The sequence below is a fragment of the Pygocentrus nattereri genome, chromosome 6, assembly GCF_015220715.1.
Source record: "Pygocentrus nattereri isolate fPygNat1 chromosome 6, fPygNat1.pri, whole genome shotgun sequence".
Lineage (NCBI taxonomy): Eukaryota > Metazoa > Chordata > Actinopteri > Characiformes > Serrasalmidae > Pygocentrus > Pygocentrus nattereri.
In genome coordinates, this window is record NC_051216.1 from 37,508,454 (window position 1) to 37,526,561 (window position 18,108).

The 18,108-nt window shown below is 39.1% G+C and overlaps 2 protein-coding genes across 3 annotated transcripts in view; both read left to right on the top strand.

Moving 5' to 3' along the window:
• Positions 1 to 139: 139 nt before the first annotated feature.
• Positions 140 to 13,619, top strand: maip1 (matrix AAA peptidase interacting protein 1). 2 transcript variants are annotated; one of them, XM_017684531.1, is made up of 5 exons: positions 140 to 472; positions 3,600 to 3,671; positions 3,749 to 3,875; positions 6,647 to 6,800; positions 11,266 to 13,208. In XM_017684531.1, exons 1-5 carry the CDS (start codon positions 176 to 178, stop codon positions 11,342 to 11,344), a joined length of 729 nt encoding a protein of 242 aa, XP_017540020.1. In that variant the 5' UTR covers positions 140 to 175; the 3' UTR covers positions 11,345 to 13,208. The 2 variants fall into 2 exon arrangements, with proteins under 2 accessions (XP_017540020.1, XP_037394925.1); XM_037539028.1 differs by lacking the exon at positions 3,600 to 3,671 and having other exon boundaries at positions 11,266 to 13,619.
• An 810-nt stretch (positions 13,620 to 14,429) lies between these two features.
• pgap1 (post-GPI attachment to proteins inositol deacylase 1) overlaps positions 14,430 to 18,108 on the top strand; it is a 38,988-nt gene continuing 35,309 nt past the window's right edge. Inside the window, exons 1-2 of the mRNA XM_037539570.1 lie at positions 14,430 to 14,602; positions 17,725 to 17,878. Of these exons, the coding sequence (XP_037395467.1) occupies positions 14,471 to 14,602; positions 17,725 to 17,878 (286 nt within the window). The 5' untranslated portion in view covers positions 14,430 to 14,470. The remainder of the gene's footprint in view (positions 14,603 to 17,724; positions 17,879 to 18,108) is intronic.

The window sequence follows — 18,108 nt, forward strand, 5'->3', positions numbered from 1 at the left end:
TCCGTACTATTAGCTCTTATATTACTATGAATGGAAATGCCAGCAATCCCTCAAACTGTAGTTATGAGCAACATCAAGCTAACTCTGTGCAAGGGCAGGTCTCTTAGGGAGAAGGCAGTAGGGCACAGGAGTGATTAGTTCGATTTGGAGCGCCGCAGACAGTTGGAGATGAGAGATGGCGCTCCCCTTGCTCAGGTGGAACAGTAGGAGGACTCCAGCGGTGATAAGCTCTTATTTTAGATTTGATAGACTTGTACAAAACCAACCTGTGACAAAAGGTGCAAAACTGAAACTCGCTCCTATAGTGGCTGGTAGATATTACAGTTCAGAGCGCAGGCAGAATGAGAAGGTGGTCGTGGTGGGCATCCCAAACCCTTTAGTGTGGTTCCGCACCCGAGTGTACTACTTTCTCATCCGCACTTATTTCGACAAAGAATTCAACATTGAAGAGTTCACAGAGGGGGCGAGACAGGTCAGAATGAGCTCATTTTCTCTTTCTGCTGAACTATTAGTTCAGGTTTGTTTGTATAGTGTTTTCTCAGCATTGTACCAAAGCAGCTTTAAAGGGGAACACTCATTTTCAAAAATTGTGCAATACAGTCATTGAGATGTAAACAGTGATTCAGAGTGGTTTGGTGTGTTAATGGTTGTAGAAACTCAAATTTCTTTATAAAGTAGGTGAGAGGAGGTGCCAGGGATCATCATGTCTGCAACACATATAGCCAATAGCCAAATATAGCCATTTAATTACTGTCCGTAACCACCAGTGATCCTACATTTGTCTCACTTTTAATATAGAATGTCGATGAAGGTAAAATCTGAAACAAAAGTTTTCTTTGGTGACTATATTACCACATAACGGTAATATCCCTCCACAATAAATAGATTTTAAGGTTGAAATCTTCTCAAGACTATCGTAAAACTAGACGTTGATGTCTGGTTCCTGTCACTACCACTGTAAACAATTCGGGCTCAGTTAGTTTCTCTAGAACAGAGCACTTCACACCAAACCACTCTGAACAGCTTTGTTCCCATGTCAACTATGCACTTATACAGGAATTTTGAAGATTTAGTGGATTCCCCTAAATAAGGGCACAGGGATCATACAAAAGAAAGGTCTACTGTTAAATGTCTGTCTGATTGTGTCTGATATACGCTCTCTGTCTGACATTATCCAGACACCTGTTGCAATGAGTTCCTTAGGAGTTTTAAAGTCTATGGTTATATAGAAATATGGACATGCAAAGAATCATTTGCATGCTTAAATGGTTCTCGGCATAGTGAAATGTTTCTTTGGCTTGATGGAGTCCGTTTATAACCTTTTTGAAAATGGTTCTATAGAGCACTACATAAGGTTCTGCTGTTTTTTGGCAAGTTTGTAACAATACCAGAACCTTTTTTGGTGCAAGAAGCATATATTACACTGTCACTATCAATCTAGGGTATATATATATATATATATATATATATATATATATATATATGTGTATGTGTGTGTGTGTGTGTGTGTGTGTGTATTAGAACCACTTGGCCTCATTCACCTGTATCTTACTAACCTTTTTCTTAAATTTGTTCTTGAGAAAAATTCTAAGATAAAATCTATGTCCAATTCATAACGTGTTCTTAAACCAGAGAATTGTTCACACCTCCGTGCTCTTGAGTGTGTATGATTCTGTTCTCACCTACGAACAAATCCCAAATAAGAATTGGTGAATGTCAGAATCATAGTGAAAAGTGAGTTTTTAAAAGAAATTTCTTCTTAAGAATAATTGGTAAATGAGGCCCATTGTCTTTACTAAAAACCCCTTTTCTAAGAATGTACTTTTAGGTGCTGACACAGACATGTAATTGCGCGCACAAAGCTTGTATGATCTTCCTAGAAAAGCATTGACCAATAGAACAGGAAGCTCTGGAGCAGCCACACATGAACCTAAAGTCACCAGGCCTAATGCCAAGCAGGAGCTTAAGGTGTATAAAGATGCCCAGCACTGTGCTGTGGAGCAGTGGTAACTGCATTCTCTGGAGTGATGAAGCTCCATGTAATGCCTTTGGGATGAGTTGGAGTTATCTAGAATTAATCATCTTACATCAGTACTTGACCTCACTAATGCAGTCAAGTGCTCACAGCGTATATTTGATGATTATAGTGTGAGTAGACACAGCTACAGTTTTCACCTGACCTACATTATCTATTTATTCTGGTTATTATTCTAGTTAAACTACAAATACAACAAATTTAATATAACATTTCACACACTGTGTGCAGTCTGTGCAGTCTTAAATCTAATTAACCAGGCTTGTCTGTGCTCTTTTGAAATTAAACATGCAGTTGGTCAGTGTTCTTTGGCCCAATCCCATTTGTTTTGTGTTCTGTATTGTGGGTTAACGTCTAGGGATAGGGTGTCCCGTTTTTGTTGAGATAGAGGGGTAGGGAGAAGTGTTAGGGCTAAATGTCCCTCCAAATGGAGGTTTTTCAGATGCACGCTCCAGAGTGTTATGAGAAAAAATGCTGGCAAGATGGCTGCCCAAGTGACCAAAGAAAGCCCCAAATGCAAGTAAAAAAAATAAGATAACCATTGTATTGCCAAGATTTATTGTCATTTAAAACTATTTTGGTCCTTCATAACAAACATAAAATAATTGATAATAGTATGCTGATGTCTAGCTAGTATAGCTAGCCAAATTACCCATTCCACACCGTAAACAGTCCTGCAGTACTGACGCCTGAAGCTCCAGGCTATAACTGCTGCTCCACTTAAGGTGGAACTTGAAAATTCAAACAAGACGCAGGTGATAGCTGACTTCAGCTACATATCACCGAAGAATAATGGTTGAGCGATAATAAATTATTGTCACATCCCCCTCTTTGAAGGCATATGATGCCCTAATTTTAACGAAAGACCAGCAGAAAGGTTGCTGAACTTTACCCTCCTCTGCTATCACTGCAGACTGGCAATGTTGTTTACACAGCACTGCTAGTATCCTGTTAATGAAGTTCTTTTATATTTGAAGGATGTCCCATTTCGTATGGGATGATTTTTCAACTCAGTTCCAAGGGGCAAGGTGACACTCGAAAACAAGGTGTCGGGTCAAAAATAAGAAATGGGATTGGACATTTATGTACCGACGATATCCACAATATGCCGAGAAAAGCATTTCGTGATGTAGGGATGTATAATACATTATATGTTTAGCTTTATTTTGATATGAGATTCTGCAGTAACATTGAGTTGCGATGACAATTACCTCTTAAACCCAGTGCCAGAGAGATGTCATGAAATTACAGACAAAAGCCATTAGAAGCCTAGTGAGTGCTTTTCTGTGCTGGAATGGAAGTGTGAGACTTTGTAAGTGTGCAAGGTTGTATATAGTTACTGTCACAGCAAACATATTGATCTGATATATCTGTAGTTGCATCACATCCTGTCAGAGGTGCACTATTTCAGTAATAATTTATCGCTTCTCATATTATTGAACACCATGTTTTATGTCAATATTGTATAGCCCTATTGTGATGTAATGTGACAGTTTATCACAGTAATGTTAAATATCACCATATTTCCCCATCTCTAATATGTGTGTACATACTGTCATTACAGGCTTTCTCTCATGTGTCCCACCTGTTGTCTCAGTGTCAGTTTGATGCACTTGAAGGCCTAGTTGCTAAAGATGTAAGTATGTTTTGCATTTGCAGTACAATCTAGGTGCAGTGTTTGTGTTGAGTGTATTGTTTTTCTCTATGACATAGCTAATAGGAAAACTGAAAGAGAAATGTGCCGATCTTCCATTGAGCCACAAGAGGGCGCTGTCAGTTGATCCAGAGGAGATCATGTACACTACTCCAGGGGATGTGGGCATCTACTATGACGATAACGGTGAGAGAATTTACCGAAGAAGAATTTTATATCTCTGTATTAAGCAGCATCGTCCTTCAATAGCAAACTAGACATAATTGCAATTCTTTCCATTTTTCCATTATAGCAGAAATCTGACTGTAAAACGTTAGAGGGTGCCAGTAGAGGAGTTGATGAAAACTTGCCAGTATCTTTTCTCTGCAGCAAATAGGCTTTGGACACTGAGCATTCATCTGTACTTTCCTATTGAATTTGAACTCCTTAAGGCTGACTTAACATGCTGAAGCTTTCATGCAACTTTAGCTACATGAAACTAAATTGCACATAATATAAAGCCTCCTGCAACTCAGAAACAAAGCCCCAACTTTATGGAACAAGCCAATTGCTTGACATACTTTCAAACCATTGACTTCACCAAATCAGTGGAAAGAAGATAAAACATAAGATGGTTTAATGTAGAATTGGCAGTTTGGCTAACTGGAGTAAGTGATGCATGCAATTTTTGTTGTTTTTGAATAGTGTAACTGTCAGATTGCACATAAATTATGTTTCAGGCAACTCACAACAAAAACATTTGAACATGTCATGCCAGCCTTACGTGCAATAGACTCAATGACCTGTTGGAAGTTTTGAGTGGGAGTTCTTTGTATCTGGAAATCTCATCTGAACCAAGCAAATTACATGTGTAAATACATCAACACATTGTCTGCAGAGAACAGTTCTAGACAGTTTAATTCACAATTAAACAATTTGCAGTTTTGAGTTTAACATATGGGGAAAAAGTAAAACATAATGTGGCCTGAGCGCAAGTTTTGGCACATTTTATATATTCTATTTTATTTTTCCATATGTTCAAGCTGCACTATAAGGTTTTTTTTACTGAAAGAAGTAGCATTGCTAAGTAAGAAATTACACATTTTCAGCAGAAAATTCAAATCCCTGCATTTTCAGTGTGGCTTTAAACTCTAGTATTTATAAATTGTTTACTAAAATTAGCAGACAAATGTTTCAATTTATTCCCTGTAAAAGATGTGTTAAATTATTTTCATTATCCTTACACCATGTTGAGTTTTTATTTAATCTCAAATAGACTTGTTTCTGTGGTTTTTTACACTCTCTATGGCATCTGTAACAACGTACAAAGTATAACCCCATTTCCAAAAAAGTTGGGACACTGTGCAAAATGTAAATAAAAATAGAATGCAATGATATGCGAATCACATAAACCCTGTATTTAAATGTAAATTGTACAAATACAACATATCAAATGTTGAAACATGATGTTTGGGCTGCATTAAAATTGGACATGATTCTTTAGTGGAAATCACTGCATAAGCTCAGGTAAACTTCTGAAAACCACTGTCTGTGAAAACAGTTTGGCACTGCATCCAAAAATGCAAATTAAAACTTAATTAAAACTCAAAGAATAAACCAAATGTAAGGATCCAGGATTGCTGCCACCTTCTCTGGGCCCAGGCTCATTTAAATGGACTTGGGAGAAGTGGAGAAGTGTCCTGTGGTCCAACAAATCAAAATTTCAATTTTTGGGGGGGGGGAAATCATGGACACTGTGTGGTGTAGGCTAAAGGCCACTTGGCTTGTTATCAGTGCAAATTTCAAACGCCAGTATTCATGGTGTTATGGGGTGCATTAGTACAAATGGCATGGGTGATGTGCTCATCTGTGAAGGCACCATTAATGCTGAACGATATATACATGTTTTGGTTATTTCAGCAAATGTCAAACCACATTCTGCATGTATTACAACAGCATTGTTCTGTATTAAAAGCGTCCTGGCACTAAACTGGCCTACCTGCAGTCCAGACCTGTCACCACTGAAAACATTTGGCACACTGTAAAATGAAAAATATGACAAAGGAGACCCGAACTGTTGAGCAGCTGAAATCCTATATCGAACAAGAGCGGGAAAACATTTCACTTTCAAAGGTACCGCAATTGGTCTCCTCAGTTCCCAAAAGCTTGTTAAAAGAAGTGATGAAGAAACAGTGGTTAACATGCCCCCATCCCAACATTTTTGTAAAGTCTTGTTGGTATCAAATTCAAAATGGGCATATATTTAAAAAAAAACAGTAACATTTCTCAGTTTTAACATTTGATTTGTTGTTTTTCTACTATCTTCAATGAAATATAGGGTTTAAGTTATTTGCACATCATTGAATTTTGTTTTTATTTTCATTTTGCACAGTCTCCCAACCTTTTTGGAAATGGGGTTGTACATTGAACAGCTAAAAACAGTGGTAGTAGCTATTGTGCTACTTTAAACTTGTCCTGTACTTTTGACCTACTTGGAAAGGGTATCACGTTTATTTTAATGACCCAGCAAACTGGTCTGAGTAGCACTAGTTCATCCTGGTCTAGATTTGGTTTGTAAAGTCTTGAATAAGACAGCTGAAAGGCCCACTGGAGCCTATCCCAGCGGTCGTTGGGCAAAAGGCAGGATACACCCTGGACAGGTCGCCAGTCCATCGCAGGGCAGACAGACAGTCACTCACACACAGGGGCAATTTAGCATGTCCAATTGGACAGACTGCATATCTTTGGACTGTGGGAGGAAACCGGAGAACCCAGAGGACACCCACGCAGACACGGGGAGAGAACATGCAAACTCCACACAGAGAGGACCCCAGTCACCCGGCCAGGGAATCGAACCCAGGCCCTCCTCGCTGTGAGGCGACAGCGCTACCCACCGTGCCACGTTGCCCCCTTTATGTAACTAACAAAATAAATGATTGAAATTCTGAGAACTTAATTTCTGTCTTCTCTGACCTCAGGAAGGAAGTTTGTTAGTATTCTGATGCGCTTCTGGTACTTAACCAGTGCCCATTTGCCAGAGGACTCCATGGAAGGAGCGCGCATCTTCAAGATGGCCATTGGTGGAGATGGAGAGAAGGCAGAGAGCAAGAGACTGCTCACAGCCAATTATGAGTGAGTATACTAATAATGAGAAGCATAAAGATGCATCATGGTAGTCATTCAGCTTCATCAATTTTGTGGATTATGTTATAATCCATAAAAAATATTCAATAGTATATGCACTCATTTTCTGGCCAATGTAACATTCTTGAGCTCACTGTGTTGTTTTTACACTGTGTGAGTAGTTACTACAGTGTCTTTTGTTTGTTCAGGGCGTTCAGCTCTAAATTAATTTGTAGTGAAATTTGGGATTTCATGAGGCATCTGATCAATTCACGAAGAACTGTGGTTGAGTTAAGCTCTCCTTTAAATTTGTTCTCTATACACTTTTAAAAAAGATGGTTCTTCAAGGATTCCTTAGTAAACATAATGGTTCTATACAGAACCATGAACACTCAAGGAACCATTTGCATGCTTAAAGGGTTCTTTGCACCGTGAAGAGGTTCTTCTGATTTGAGAATGGTTTACATATGGTTCTAAATGTTTTTGAAAAATGGTTTTGTATACAGTGCATCCGGAAAGTATTCACAGCGCTTCACTTTTTCCACATTTTGTTTTGTTACAGCCTTATTCCAAATTGAATTAAATTAATCTTTTTCCTCTAAATTCTACACAAAATACCCCATTGTGACCATGTGAAAAACGTTTTCTCGAGAGTTTTGAAAATTTATTAAAATTAAAAAACAAAGAAATCATATTTACATAAGTATTCACAGCCTTTGCTTAATACTTTGTAGAACCACCTTTGGCAGCAACTACAGCCTCAAGTCTTTTTGAATATGATGCCACAAGCTTGGCACACCTATCTTTAGGCAGTTTTGCCCATTCTTCTTTGCAGTACCTCTGAAGCTCCATCAGGTTGGATGGGAGACGTCTGTGCACAGCCATTTTCAGATCTCTCCAGAGATGTTCAATCGGATTCAAGTCTGGGCTCTGGCTGGGCCACTCCAGGACATTCACAGAGTGGTCCTGAAGCCACTGCTTTGAGATCTTGGCTGTGTGCTTCGGATCGTTGTCCTGCTGAAAAATGAACCGTCGCCCCAGTCTGAGGTCAAGAGCGCTCTGGAGCAGGTTTTTATCCAGGATGTCTCTGTACATTGCGGCATTCATCTTTCCCTCTATCCTGACTAGTCTGCCAGTTCCTGCTGCTGAGAAACATCCCCATAGCATGATGCTGCCACCACCATGCTTGACTGTAGGGATGGTATTGGCCTCGTGATGAGCAGTGCCTGGTTTCCTCCAAACATGACGCCTGGCATTCACACCAAAGAGTTCAATCTTTGTCTCATCAGACCAGAGAATTTTGTTTCTCATGGTCTGAGAGTCCTTCAGGTGCCTTTTTGCAAATTCCAGACGGGCTGCCTTGTGCCTTTTACTAAGGAGTGGCTTTCGCCTGGCCACTCTGCCATACAGGCCTGATTGGTGGATTGCTGCAGAGATGGTTGTCCTTCTGCAAGGTTCTCCTCTCTCCACGGAGGAACGCTGGAGCTCTGACAGAGTGATCATTGGGTTCTTGGTCACCTCCCTGACCAAGGCCCTTCTCCCCCGATCGCTCAATTTAGACGGCCGGCCAGCTCTAGGAAGAGTCCTGGTGGTTCCGAACTTCTTCCATTTACGAATGATGGAGGCCACTGTGCTCATTGGGACCTTCAACGCAGCAGTAATTTTTCTGTATCCTTCCCCAGATTTGTGCCTCGAGACAATTTTGTCTCTGAGGTCTACAGACAATTCCTTTGACTTCATGCTTGGTGTTTGCGCTCTGACATGCAGTCAACTGTGGGACCTTATATAGACAGGTGTGTGCCTTTCCAAATCATGTCCAATCAACCACAGGTGGACTCCATTTAAGCTGTAGAAACATCTCAAGGATGATCAGTGGAAACAGGATGCACCTGAGCTCAATTTTGAGCTTCATGGCAAAGGCTGTGAATACTTATGTAAATATGATTTCTTTGTTTTTTAATTTTAATACATTTTCAAAACTCTCGAGAAAACTTTTTTCACATGGTCACAATGGGGTATTTTGTGTAGAATTTTGAGGAAAAAGATTAATATAATTAAATTTGGAATAAGGCTGTAACAAAACAAAATGTGGAAAAAGTGAAGCGCTGTGAATACTTTCCGGATGCACTGTAGCTCAAAAAAGAGTTCTATCATGAATAGGTCAAGCTTGTAACAATAGAAGAACTCTTTTTGGTTCCATATAGAACCCATTTGAAGAAGGTTGGAGACACTCTTGCTTTGATTGTCCACCTTGTAGATGATGATAGCTCATATATTGCTGCACAGTTTGTGCTGATAAAGGATAAAGAAGGAAATGTACTAGTGAGTGAACAGAGAGTGTTGAGTAGATGGAAGGAGTACTTTGAAGAACTAATGAATGAGGAAAACGAAAGAGAGAGGAGGACAACAGGGGGAGAGATAGTGGATCAGGAAGTGCAGAGAATTAGTAAGGTGGAAGTGAGGGCAGCTTTAAAAAGGATGAAGAATGGAAAGGCAGTTGGTCCAGATGACATACCTGTGGAGGTATGGAGATGTTTAAGAGAGAAGGCAGTGGACTTTTTAACCAGGTTGTTTAACAAAATTCTGGAGAGTGAGAGGATGCCTAATGAGTGAAGCAGTGTATTGGTCCCCATTTTTAAGAACAAGGGTGATGTGCAGAGCTGCAGTAACTACAGAGGTATAAAGTTGATGAGCCACACCATGAATGTATGGGAAAGAGTTGTTGAAGCAAGGCTAAGGTGAGAGGTCCAGAACAGTGAGCAGCAGTTTGGTTTCATGCCCAGAAAGAGTAGCACAGATGCAATTTTTGTGTTAAGAGTGTTGGTAGAGAAGTACAGAGAAGGTCAGAAGGAGCTATATTGTGTCTTTGTGGATCTAGAGAAGGCATATGATAGGGTGCCAAGACAGAGACTGTGGTACTGTATGAGGAAGTCAGGTGTAGCTGAAAAGTATGTTAGGGTGGTGCAGGACATGTATGAGGATAGTGAGACAGTGGTGAGGTGTGCAGTTGGAGTGACAAATGGTTTCAAGGTGAAGGTAGGGTTACATCAGGGATCAGCTTTGAGCCCTTTCTTGTTTGCAATGGTCATGGACAGGTTGACAGATGAGGTCAGGCAGGAGGGTCCATGGACCATGATGTTTGCAGATGACATTGTAATCTGTGGTGAGAGTAGAGAGCAGGTGGAAGAGAATCTGGAGAGGTGGAGGTTTGTACTGGAGAGGAGAGGAATGAAGGTCAGTAGAGATAAGATGGAATACATGTGTGTGAATGAGAGGGAGGCAGGTGGAAAGGTGAAGATGCAAGGAGTAGAGGTCGTAAAGGTGGATGACTTCAGATATCTTGGGTCAACCATCCAGAGCAATGGACAGTGCAAAAAAGAGGTGAGGAAGAGGGTGCAGGCAGGATGGAGTGGGTGGAGACGGATGTCAGGGCTGATGTGTGACAGAAGGATAGCAGCAAGAATGAAAGGGAAGGTTTACAAGACAGTAGTGCATCCTGCTATGATGTATGGTTTGGAGACTGTGGCTCTGTCTAAAAGACAGGAGGCTGAGCTGGAGGTGGATGAAGATGCTGAGATTTTCGTTGGGAGTGACAAGGCTGGACAAGATTAGAAATGAGCAGATCAGAGGGACAGTGAAGGTAGAGCAGTTTGGAGATAAAGCCAGAGAGGCCAGGTTGAGATGGTTTGGAAATGTGTTGAGGAGGAATAGTGGATATATTGGGCAAAGAATGTTGGAGATGGATCTGCCGGGTAGAAGGAGAAGAGGTAGACCTCAGAGAAGGTTTATGGATGTAGTGAAGGTGGACATGGAGATGGTTGATGTGAAAGTAGAGGAGGCAATGGATAGGGCAAGATGGAGGCAGATGATCCGCTGTGTCGACACCTAAAGGGAGCAGCCGAAAGAAGAAGAAGAAGAGTTTGTGCTGGTCATCCTCTATTCTTTCAACAGTGATCACAGGATGCTGTTCGCAAGACACTGTTGACTGGATATTTTTGGTTGGTGGACTATTCTGAGGCCAGCAGTGACACTGAGGTGAGTCTGATCCACTCAGTGTCACTGCAGTGCTGAGAATGATCCACCACCCAAATAATACCTGTTCTGTAGTGGTCCTGTGGTGAACCTGACCATTGAAAAATGGGGTTAAATGAGCTAATAAAGTATGCAAAGGAATAGACAGACTACTGTCTAATTGTAGAGTCAAAGTGCACCTATATGCTATGTGGAGCTGATAAAGTGGACAATGAGTGTAGAAACAAGGAGGAGGTTTTTCATGTGATGTTTGATAGTAGACTATAGACTATTGTGGCACCACTTTAGTCTTTTATCAAAATTGTCAGTAGTTCTGGAGGGTACTATTAAAAACCCTGGACAGAAAGTGAGCATGGAAAAATGAAAAATTTGGAATAAAAACACTCTGTAATATGTTACTGTCAAGAATGTCTAAACAGTTTATTTTATTTTGTCTCTGCAGATTTCAAAGGGAGTTTACCCAAGGAGTGACCCCAGACTGGACCATCACGAGAATAGAGCATTCTAAACTGCTGGACTGAAATGTGAAGTCTGTTTTTGTGTGAATTTTTTATTTTGTTTTGTCCCCTATGAATAAATCAGCAGTTATCTTCATGAGAAAAGTAAAGCACCTCGTCCAAATGACACTGTGTGTGTAATTTGGTAAAACTAATTCAGTTCAAATCTGTTTTACAGTTGTTTTAGTTGCACTATGTAATTTTCAAACGCAAATAAGTGTAATAGCACGCAGCATATGGAACGACATTCTGAAGTACGGCTTATGCTTCAGACCCCTTCCCCAGGCAGAAAGAGAATTAAAAGAAAAGTCAGTAAAAACTTGAAGGACATGTTTTTGAGGGTCTGAGTGAATTATCTACTATTGTCATCATATCTTCATCAGCATAACATTGATTTTGAGATCATTTGAGACCTTAACTTTGAGCTGGAACTTTTTTTTGAGCCTGTGTGTGTGATGTTAATACATAAAGATATGATGTGTGAAAAACTCCTAGCCTGATGCCTCTGACTTTTAAATGATTATTTCGGGCTTTACGGGGCAACTCGCAGCAGAATGCACTCATCATATTAGCCTTTTTATATGCTCCTCAATCTCATTCCTCACTCGTATTTTCAGTTAGTTAAAAAAAAAAAACTTACATAGTGCAGCTTTAAACACATTAGTTTGTGAAGCGCCTGATTTCAATGGAAAAATTTCTGCAAAAATGGTTTATTTTGTGCAAAGAATGATGGGAATTCAGTGGAATATTAGTCCTTGTCCATGTATTTTTACTCTAGTGTATACAGGCTTTAAGGTGAAATAAAATGTGGACGATCAACTGCCAGATGATGAAAACCCAGTTTACACACGGTCATTTCTTGTGACTAGTATCTGGATAAGACTTTATCCACTTGCATTTACACTTGGTAGTCAAATGCATCTCTGGTTAGTTGGACTGAAGTCCTCTGTGTGAGATGGAATATGCAAATGTTCTTGTTACTTGGCAACCAATTGTTTATTCATTCACTTTGTCTGCAGTTTAGCACAGTAGTGTCTGTCCATATTGCTGTTAAGCATTTCAATTCATCTGGTCCCCAACCATGTGAAGTCTCCATCATTATCTTCCTTTCGGTTGTACTGGGAGGGGTTTCAGTTGTTGAATGTGTTTTGAAGAGACTGATGTGTTTACGCTGCTATAACATGTCTCAAATGCATCTCAGAGCACCTTATGAAGTGCTTTGAGTGATTAGATTTGTATGTTTTAAGTGTGTCTTGAGTGCATTAACACTTGCATTACTATGAGGCTTTGCCTTATTCAAATATGACGCATGAAGTGACCAGGTGTAAACGGGGTCTAACTGACGCTAATGCGATTAAAGTTTTTTTTTTATTTATTTGTTTTTTAACAAAGCTGCAGTTTCATTGTAATTCTTTATTCAGACTGAGGGGTATTACAGCTAGTTTTCTACATTTCTCCATAATTCAGTGTTTGAGATGTAAACAGAGTCATTCACAGTGGTTTTGTATGGTAGTTCATTGTAGACACTCAGATGTCTTTACAATGGTAGTTATAGGAACCATGTCTACAACACAAATATAGCTATTTTAATTACTATCCTAAACCACCAGTGAACCTATACGTGTCTTCTGAGTTTTTATATAGAATGTTGATGATTGTAAATTGGTGGAAAATCTGAACTAATATGATTTCTTTGGATATCTGGTTCACCACCACTGTGAGGAATTCTCACTGTGTATTTTTCTCTAGAGTGGAGCATTTCACACCAAATCACTCTGAATGACTTTGTGTACATCAAATCAAATCTAACTGTATTGGTCACACACACAGCCATACACAGCAGAACATGCTGTGAAATTTCTGAAATAAACGTTTGTGTGTAATATTACATATCCTATGTGGTGATGAATAGGTATGAAGTTTATCCATAATGAAAAGGAAATTCAACAAAGCATCCCAGAATTCTTTAAAGTCAGCCTGAGATCAAAATTTACCTTTTATTTACAGTGTTATTTCATGTCCCTGGTCATGTTCAGCTCAATTCATCATATCATTTAATAGACAAAATGTTTGTTTCTCATAATCTTTGATCAATGCGTACTGCTTGTCTCTAAAACAACTTCAAATGTGTAAGAGTACAGATGATTTCCAACCATCAGTGTAATTTGTTTATTTTGTATGTGTATACATACAGTCATAAGTTTGAACACTCCCTCTCAAGTTACGTTTTGTTATTTAACACATCCTCTACAAAAACCATACTTCATAAATTTGCAAATTCAATAAATTTTTACACACATTTAATGCATAATTTCTATTCATGTACAGACTTCCACATACTGGAAAACAAGCATAAAACAATATTTTAATGTTATCAAAAATGTTATAATGTTATCAAAAGGGTTCTTCTGTTGTTACAAGCATGGCATTGAAAGATGGTTCTTTAAGGGTTGGTTAATACAGACAATGATTATATATATAACCATAAAAGCTCAAAACTATTTGCATGCTGAGATGGTTCTTTGCACAGTGAAATGTTTCTTCAGATTGAAGGAGAATGTGTTGTAAAGTTTTTGGTGCTATATAGAACTATATACAACACATTCCCCTTTAATCTGAAGAAACATTTCACTGGCAATGGCAAAGAGCCATTTAAGCATGCAAATAGTTTTGAGCTTTTATGGTTCTATATTTAACCATTGTCCGTATTAAAGAACCCTTAAAGAACCATCTTTTTTAGACTGCAGTTTAGAGTATACTTTGGTAGAATTGCTAGAGTGTAGATTTCTTATAGCTACATAAATGAAAGAACAGAGGTACAAATACATGTCTAAACTAGAGAAATTGTTTCTGTTCTGTTCGTTTTTAGCAGCAGTTCTCCCCCGTCACATTACAATCGTTTGAAAACACTAAAGAGCACATCTGTGCCTGCTCCTTTAAAAATAATCCCCGGACTGATTGGCTGACGCGCTCTCCAGCGTCTGCTCTCATTGGGTGAGCGTAAAATTTCCACTGCCTCTCATTGGCTGCCTGAGCTGTTCGTCAATCCTCCCGGTGGTCGAACCGGTAGTGTGAGTTTTTTCTTTTTTATGGTGGTTAAAATGGAGGTGAGATGTCTGCGAGGGGAGTAAACACGGACCTGTTGGAGAAATGAGACCCGCTGTTTACGTGCTGCACACCTGCGCACTCGCGCTCCTCCTCACCGGGCTGCGCGAGCTGCTCTTCGGCTTCGAGGAGAACCGGTGCAGCATGACCTACATGTTCGAACAACCTGAGTACCGGGTGGGTAAGGTGGACAGACAGGTTCTCAGCACACCTGGAGAACGCCAAATAGTGATGGTGCACTCACCTGGGCATCCCCCTCCGTCCGCTAAGCTCACAGTATTGGAGACTAATAGTAACAGTACTAACAGTAGAGATTGAACTGGAGGACATGAAGCACAAATGTGAGGTGTTTGTACTGAAGGCTTAGGTTAACGTGTGTAGTTCGTGCTCATAATTTACGTCATTTAATAAGTACATGCTGCTGTATATACTGTCAACAGTAAGAGGTACGATACACGAGGCTGAAGTCGACTTCCTACTCTAACATACTCGTCCACCTTAACTGCTGCACCATTTAAGGTGGAACGGAACGCTTGAAAGGGAAGCCTATTTCAACCTAGTAAAACAGAGAATAAAGTTGTACCTTTAGTATAAAATATAAAAAATACAGAAAACAGAAAGTAAGTGAAGCAATAGATATGATTTAAATGGTTTGAGTCTGTGCAGGCAGCAGTATCATCAGGAGAGTCAGTGACATGCAGGTGAAGTTTGCACAGCGTTACAGCAGGAAGCTCCGTCCTGGTCAAACTGGTCCAGAAAATGTCAAGCAGTGGGTTCTCATTCAAGGCACAAAGCAGTAATGCTGCCAACAGAACATAACGGAACCATAGAGGTGCCACAGAGCCTAATCAATTCTGAAATGGTGCCTAGGGCTTTCCAGACAATTATGATATTGTAGGTGTTTGCTAGGGTGTTGCTTAGTGGTCACTAACGTATCCCACATGGTTAACAGGGTGTTCCTACTGCACTTGTGTCTTTGTGATATAAGGTGGTGCACAATTGTTTGCAGCCAATTTAATCCTATGGGAAAAAAAGCTAATTTAATGGTAATTGTACCAAAACCATACGCCCAATGAAAAAGCTGTATAAAAGCACACCGTTCCAATGAATCTGAACATTCTGCAGTTGGAACAGTGTCAATCTTGTGAAAACACAAAAATTAATTGTTAACTAAATGTGAATGAATAAATAACAGCAAAAATATACCAGCACAGAAGCAAGAGTAGAGGAGAACACATTTTGTTTGCTGTCAAAAATATTTTCTAAAATGCTGCATATTTAATAGCTGATAGATAATGGGGAAAAATATTTTTTTTTCTTATAAAAATGAAGGTTTTTTTTGTGTAGAAACAACCTGCACATGCTTGGTACAAATGATAATGGAAACATTTAATACAGTCATTTCTGGAGAGAAAAAAAAAGTAACTGGTTGGAAGAGCCTTTCGATTTGCGCGTGAGTTTTCTAAATCACAAATAGCAGTAAATCATTTTTACATAGCTGTTTCCATTCTCTCTTCATACCTTAGGACTGAATTTCTGTTTTTGTGGCTTTAAGACTGATGTATGAAAATGAGCTCTGTTCTTGATTGGCTATCCAGGGGTAGGGGTGGGCGATATGGCAAAATGATTTGACAATATTAATTTTTCTGTCATCTGATAAATTGGAATAGACTATGAAGGACCAGTGATGCCACACAAGATATAATTGGTTTTGATAGCATTTAAAAAATTTTTGATGATATTTTTCCATCCATCCATTTTCTAAGCCGCTTCTCTGTCAGGGTCGTGGGGGATGATATTTTTTTTTTTCTCTCAGTGTTTCATACTATGCAGTATACTAAATCCATTCAAACAGGACTAATGACCTTCTTATTAATATGAAATATAGTTAATCAGTGTTCTTTAAGTACTGATGAGGTCCACAATATGGTCCAAAAAGCGTGTTGTGGCATAGTTTATCTTTATCGTAATAAATTTCATTATATTGCCCACCCCTAGTTTAGGCTGAGTGAGTGGAGCTAAATTACTGTAGGCTGGTAGGTGGATCAATATAAATGTGTTGGTTTTTACAACATGACAGAAACGCTCTTTTAGCAGCTAATATTTAGTGTGATCATATTTCATAATGCAGTGAACATTTTTTCCCTGACCTGATTCCTTCAGCTTTTGCTAATTTCTCATGTATCAGATCATCCAACTAATTTTAATATAAGATAGATTTTAAATGATCATTCCATTTATTGATGATAAAGATTTATTCAAAACCTATATCACCCATGTGACAAAGTAATTGCCTCACAACCTAATAACTGATTATGCCACCCTTGGTTGTAACAGCTATAAACAGACATTTGCAAGTAATTTGTTGTATAGCCCAACTGCGCCTGAGCTTTAGGTCACAAACTGATGGGCAGATATTCTCCTTCAGGATTTTCTGATGAAGAGCAGGATTCATGGTTTCATCAGTTGTGACAAGTCATCCAGGTCCTGCGGAAGCAATACAGTCCCAGACCATCACACTACCACCACCATGTTTGACTGTTGATATGATGTTTTTATGGTGGAATGTGTTGTTAGATTCATGCCTAATGTAACAGGGTCATCTAAATGTTAATCAGTAAATGAAATCAGTAAATCATAATTTAAAACCTGCATTTTGTGTTTGCTTGGTTTTTATTTGTCCAATATTAAACATAGTTTGATAATCTGAAACCTTCAACTGACAAATATGTGAAAAATAGAAAAAAAACTTTTTCACAGCATATATAGACTGCACGGATGGGAGGTGAATAGTACGTTCTTGAAACTTTAACTGTGCTTACATACTACAAACTCTTGTTTGAGAAGTATTCCATTAATTTATGTAAACACAATTTCAATTCAGTTGATAATGTGCTCAAACTAGATAAGCTTTCCTACTTAAATACAGAAAAATATCTGAATTGTAAGAAGAGGCTGTGAAATGTGGTAGTTTTTTTTTTCTGAGCACAAATTGGAAGAACTAATGTTAGAATAACACAATTTAAATATATTTTATTTACATCCAAAAAGAAGAGCTTTTTAAAATTTTTATTTAAATGAGGGAATTTTTATAAATAAAAAGTCTGTGTAATATCTACTTAAAACTGTATTTTTTGGAAGGCTCAGTTAAACCTAGTTTAACAGGTTAGTTTTAACAAGGCTTCCTATGTGGAAAGAAAAAGATCAAAACATGAACTCTAACAGTGATGTGACCTCAGCTTCTAAACATCACCAGGTAAAGATTTAGCACTGACTCATTTGTGTTTGCTTATGTGCAGCGTATCCAGCTTCCGCGGCGCGTGGCACGTCAGTACCCAGCTTACGGATTGTACCTGTACGGCGAAGGCTTGTATGCTCAGGAGACACGGGGGCTGAAGCTTACCGGAGCACCTGTGCTCTTCTTACCTGGGAACGCAGGCAGCTATAAGCAAGGTAAGACTTAGTTAAGCTGCTTAGCTAGCAGGTAAACAGTTTCAAAAACAACAGAACAGTTTTGATTGCAACTACTCAAATGCCAGTCTCTTGACTTTGACCAACTCTACAGACGAACTTTGAGAATACATTAAGATCAATTGTAATATTGTGTAGTAAGTACGAGAGTGCAGTTTGTTAAGAAGCTGTCTGTCAGTTCTCTCTGCTACACACTGTACTGCTAACTTTTC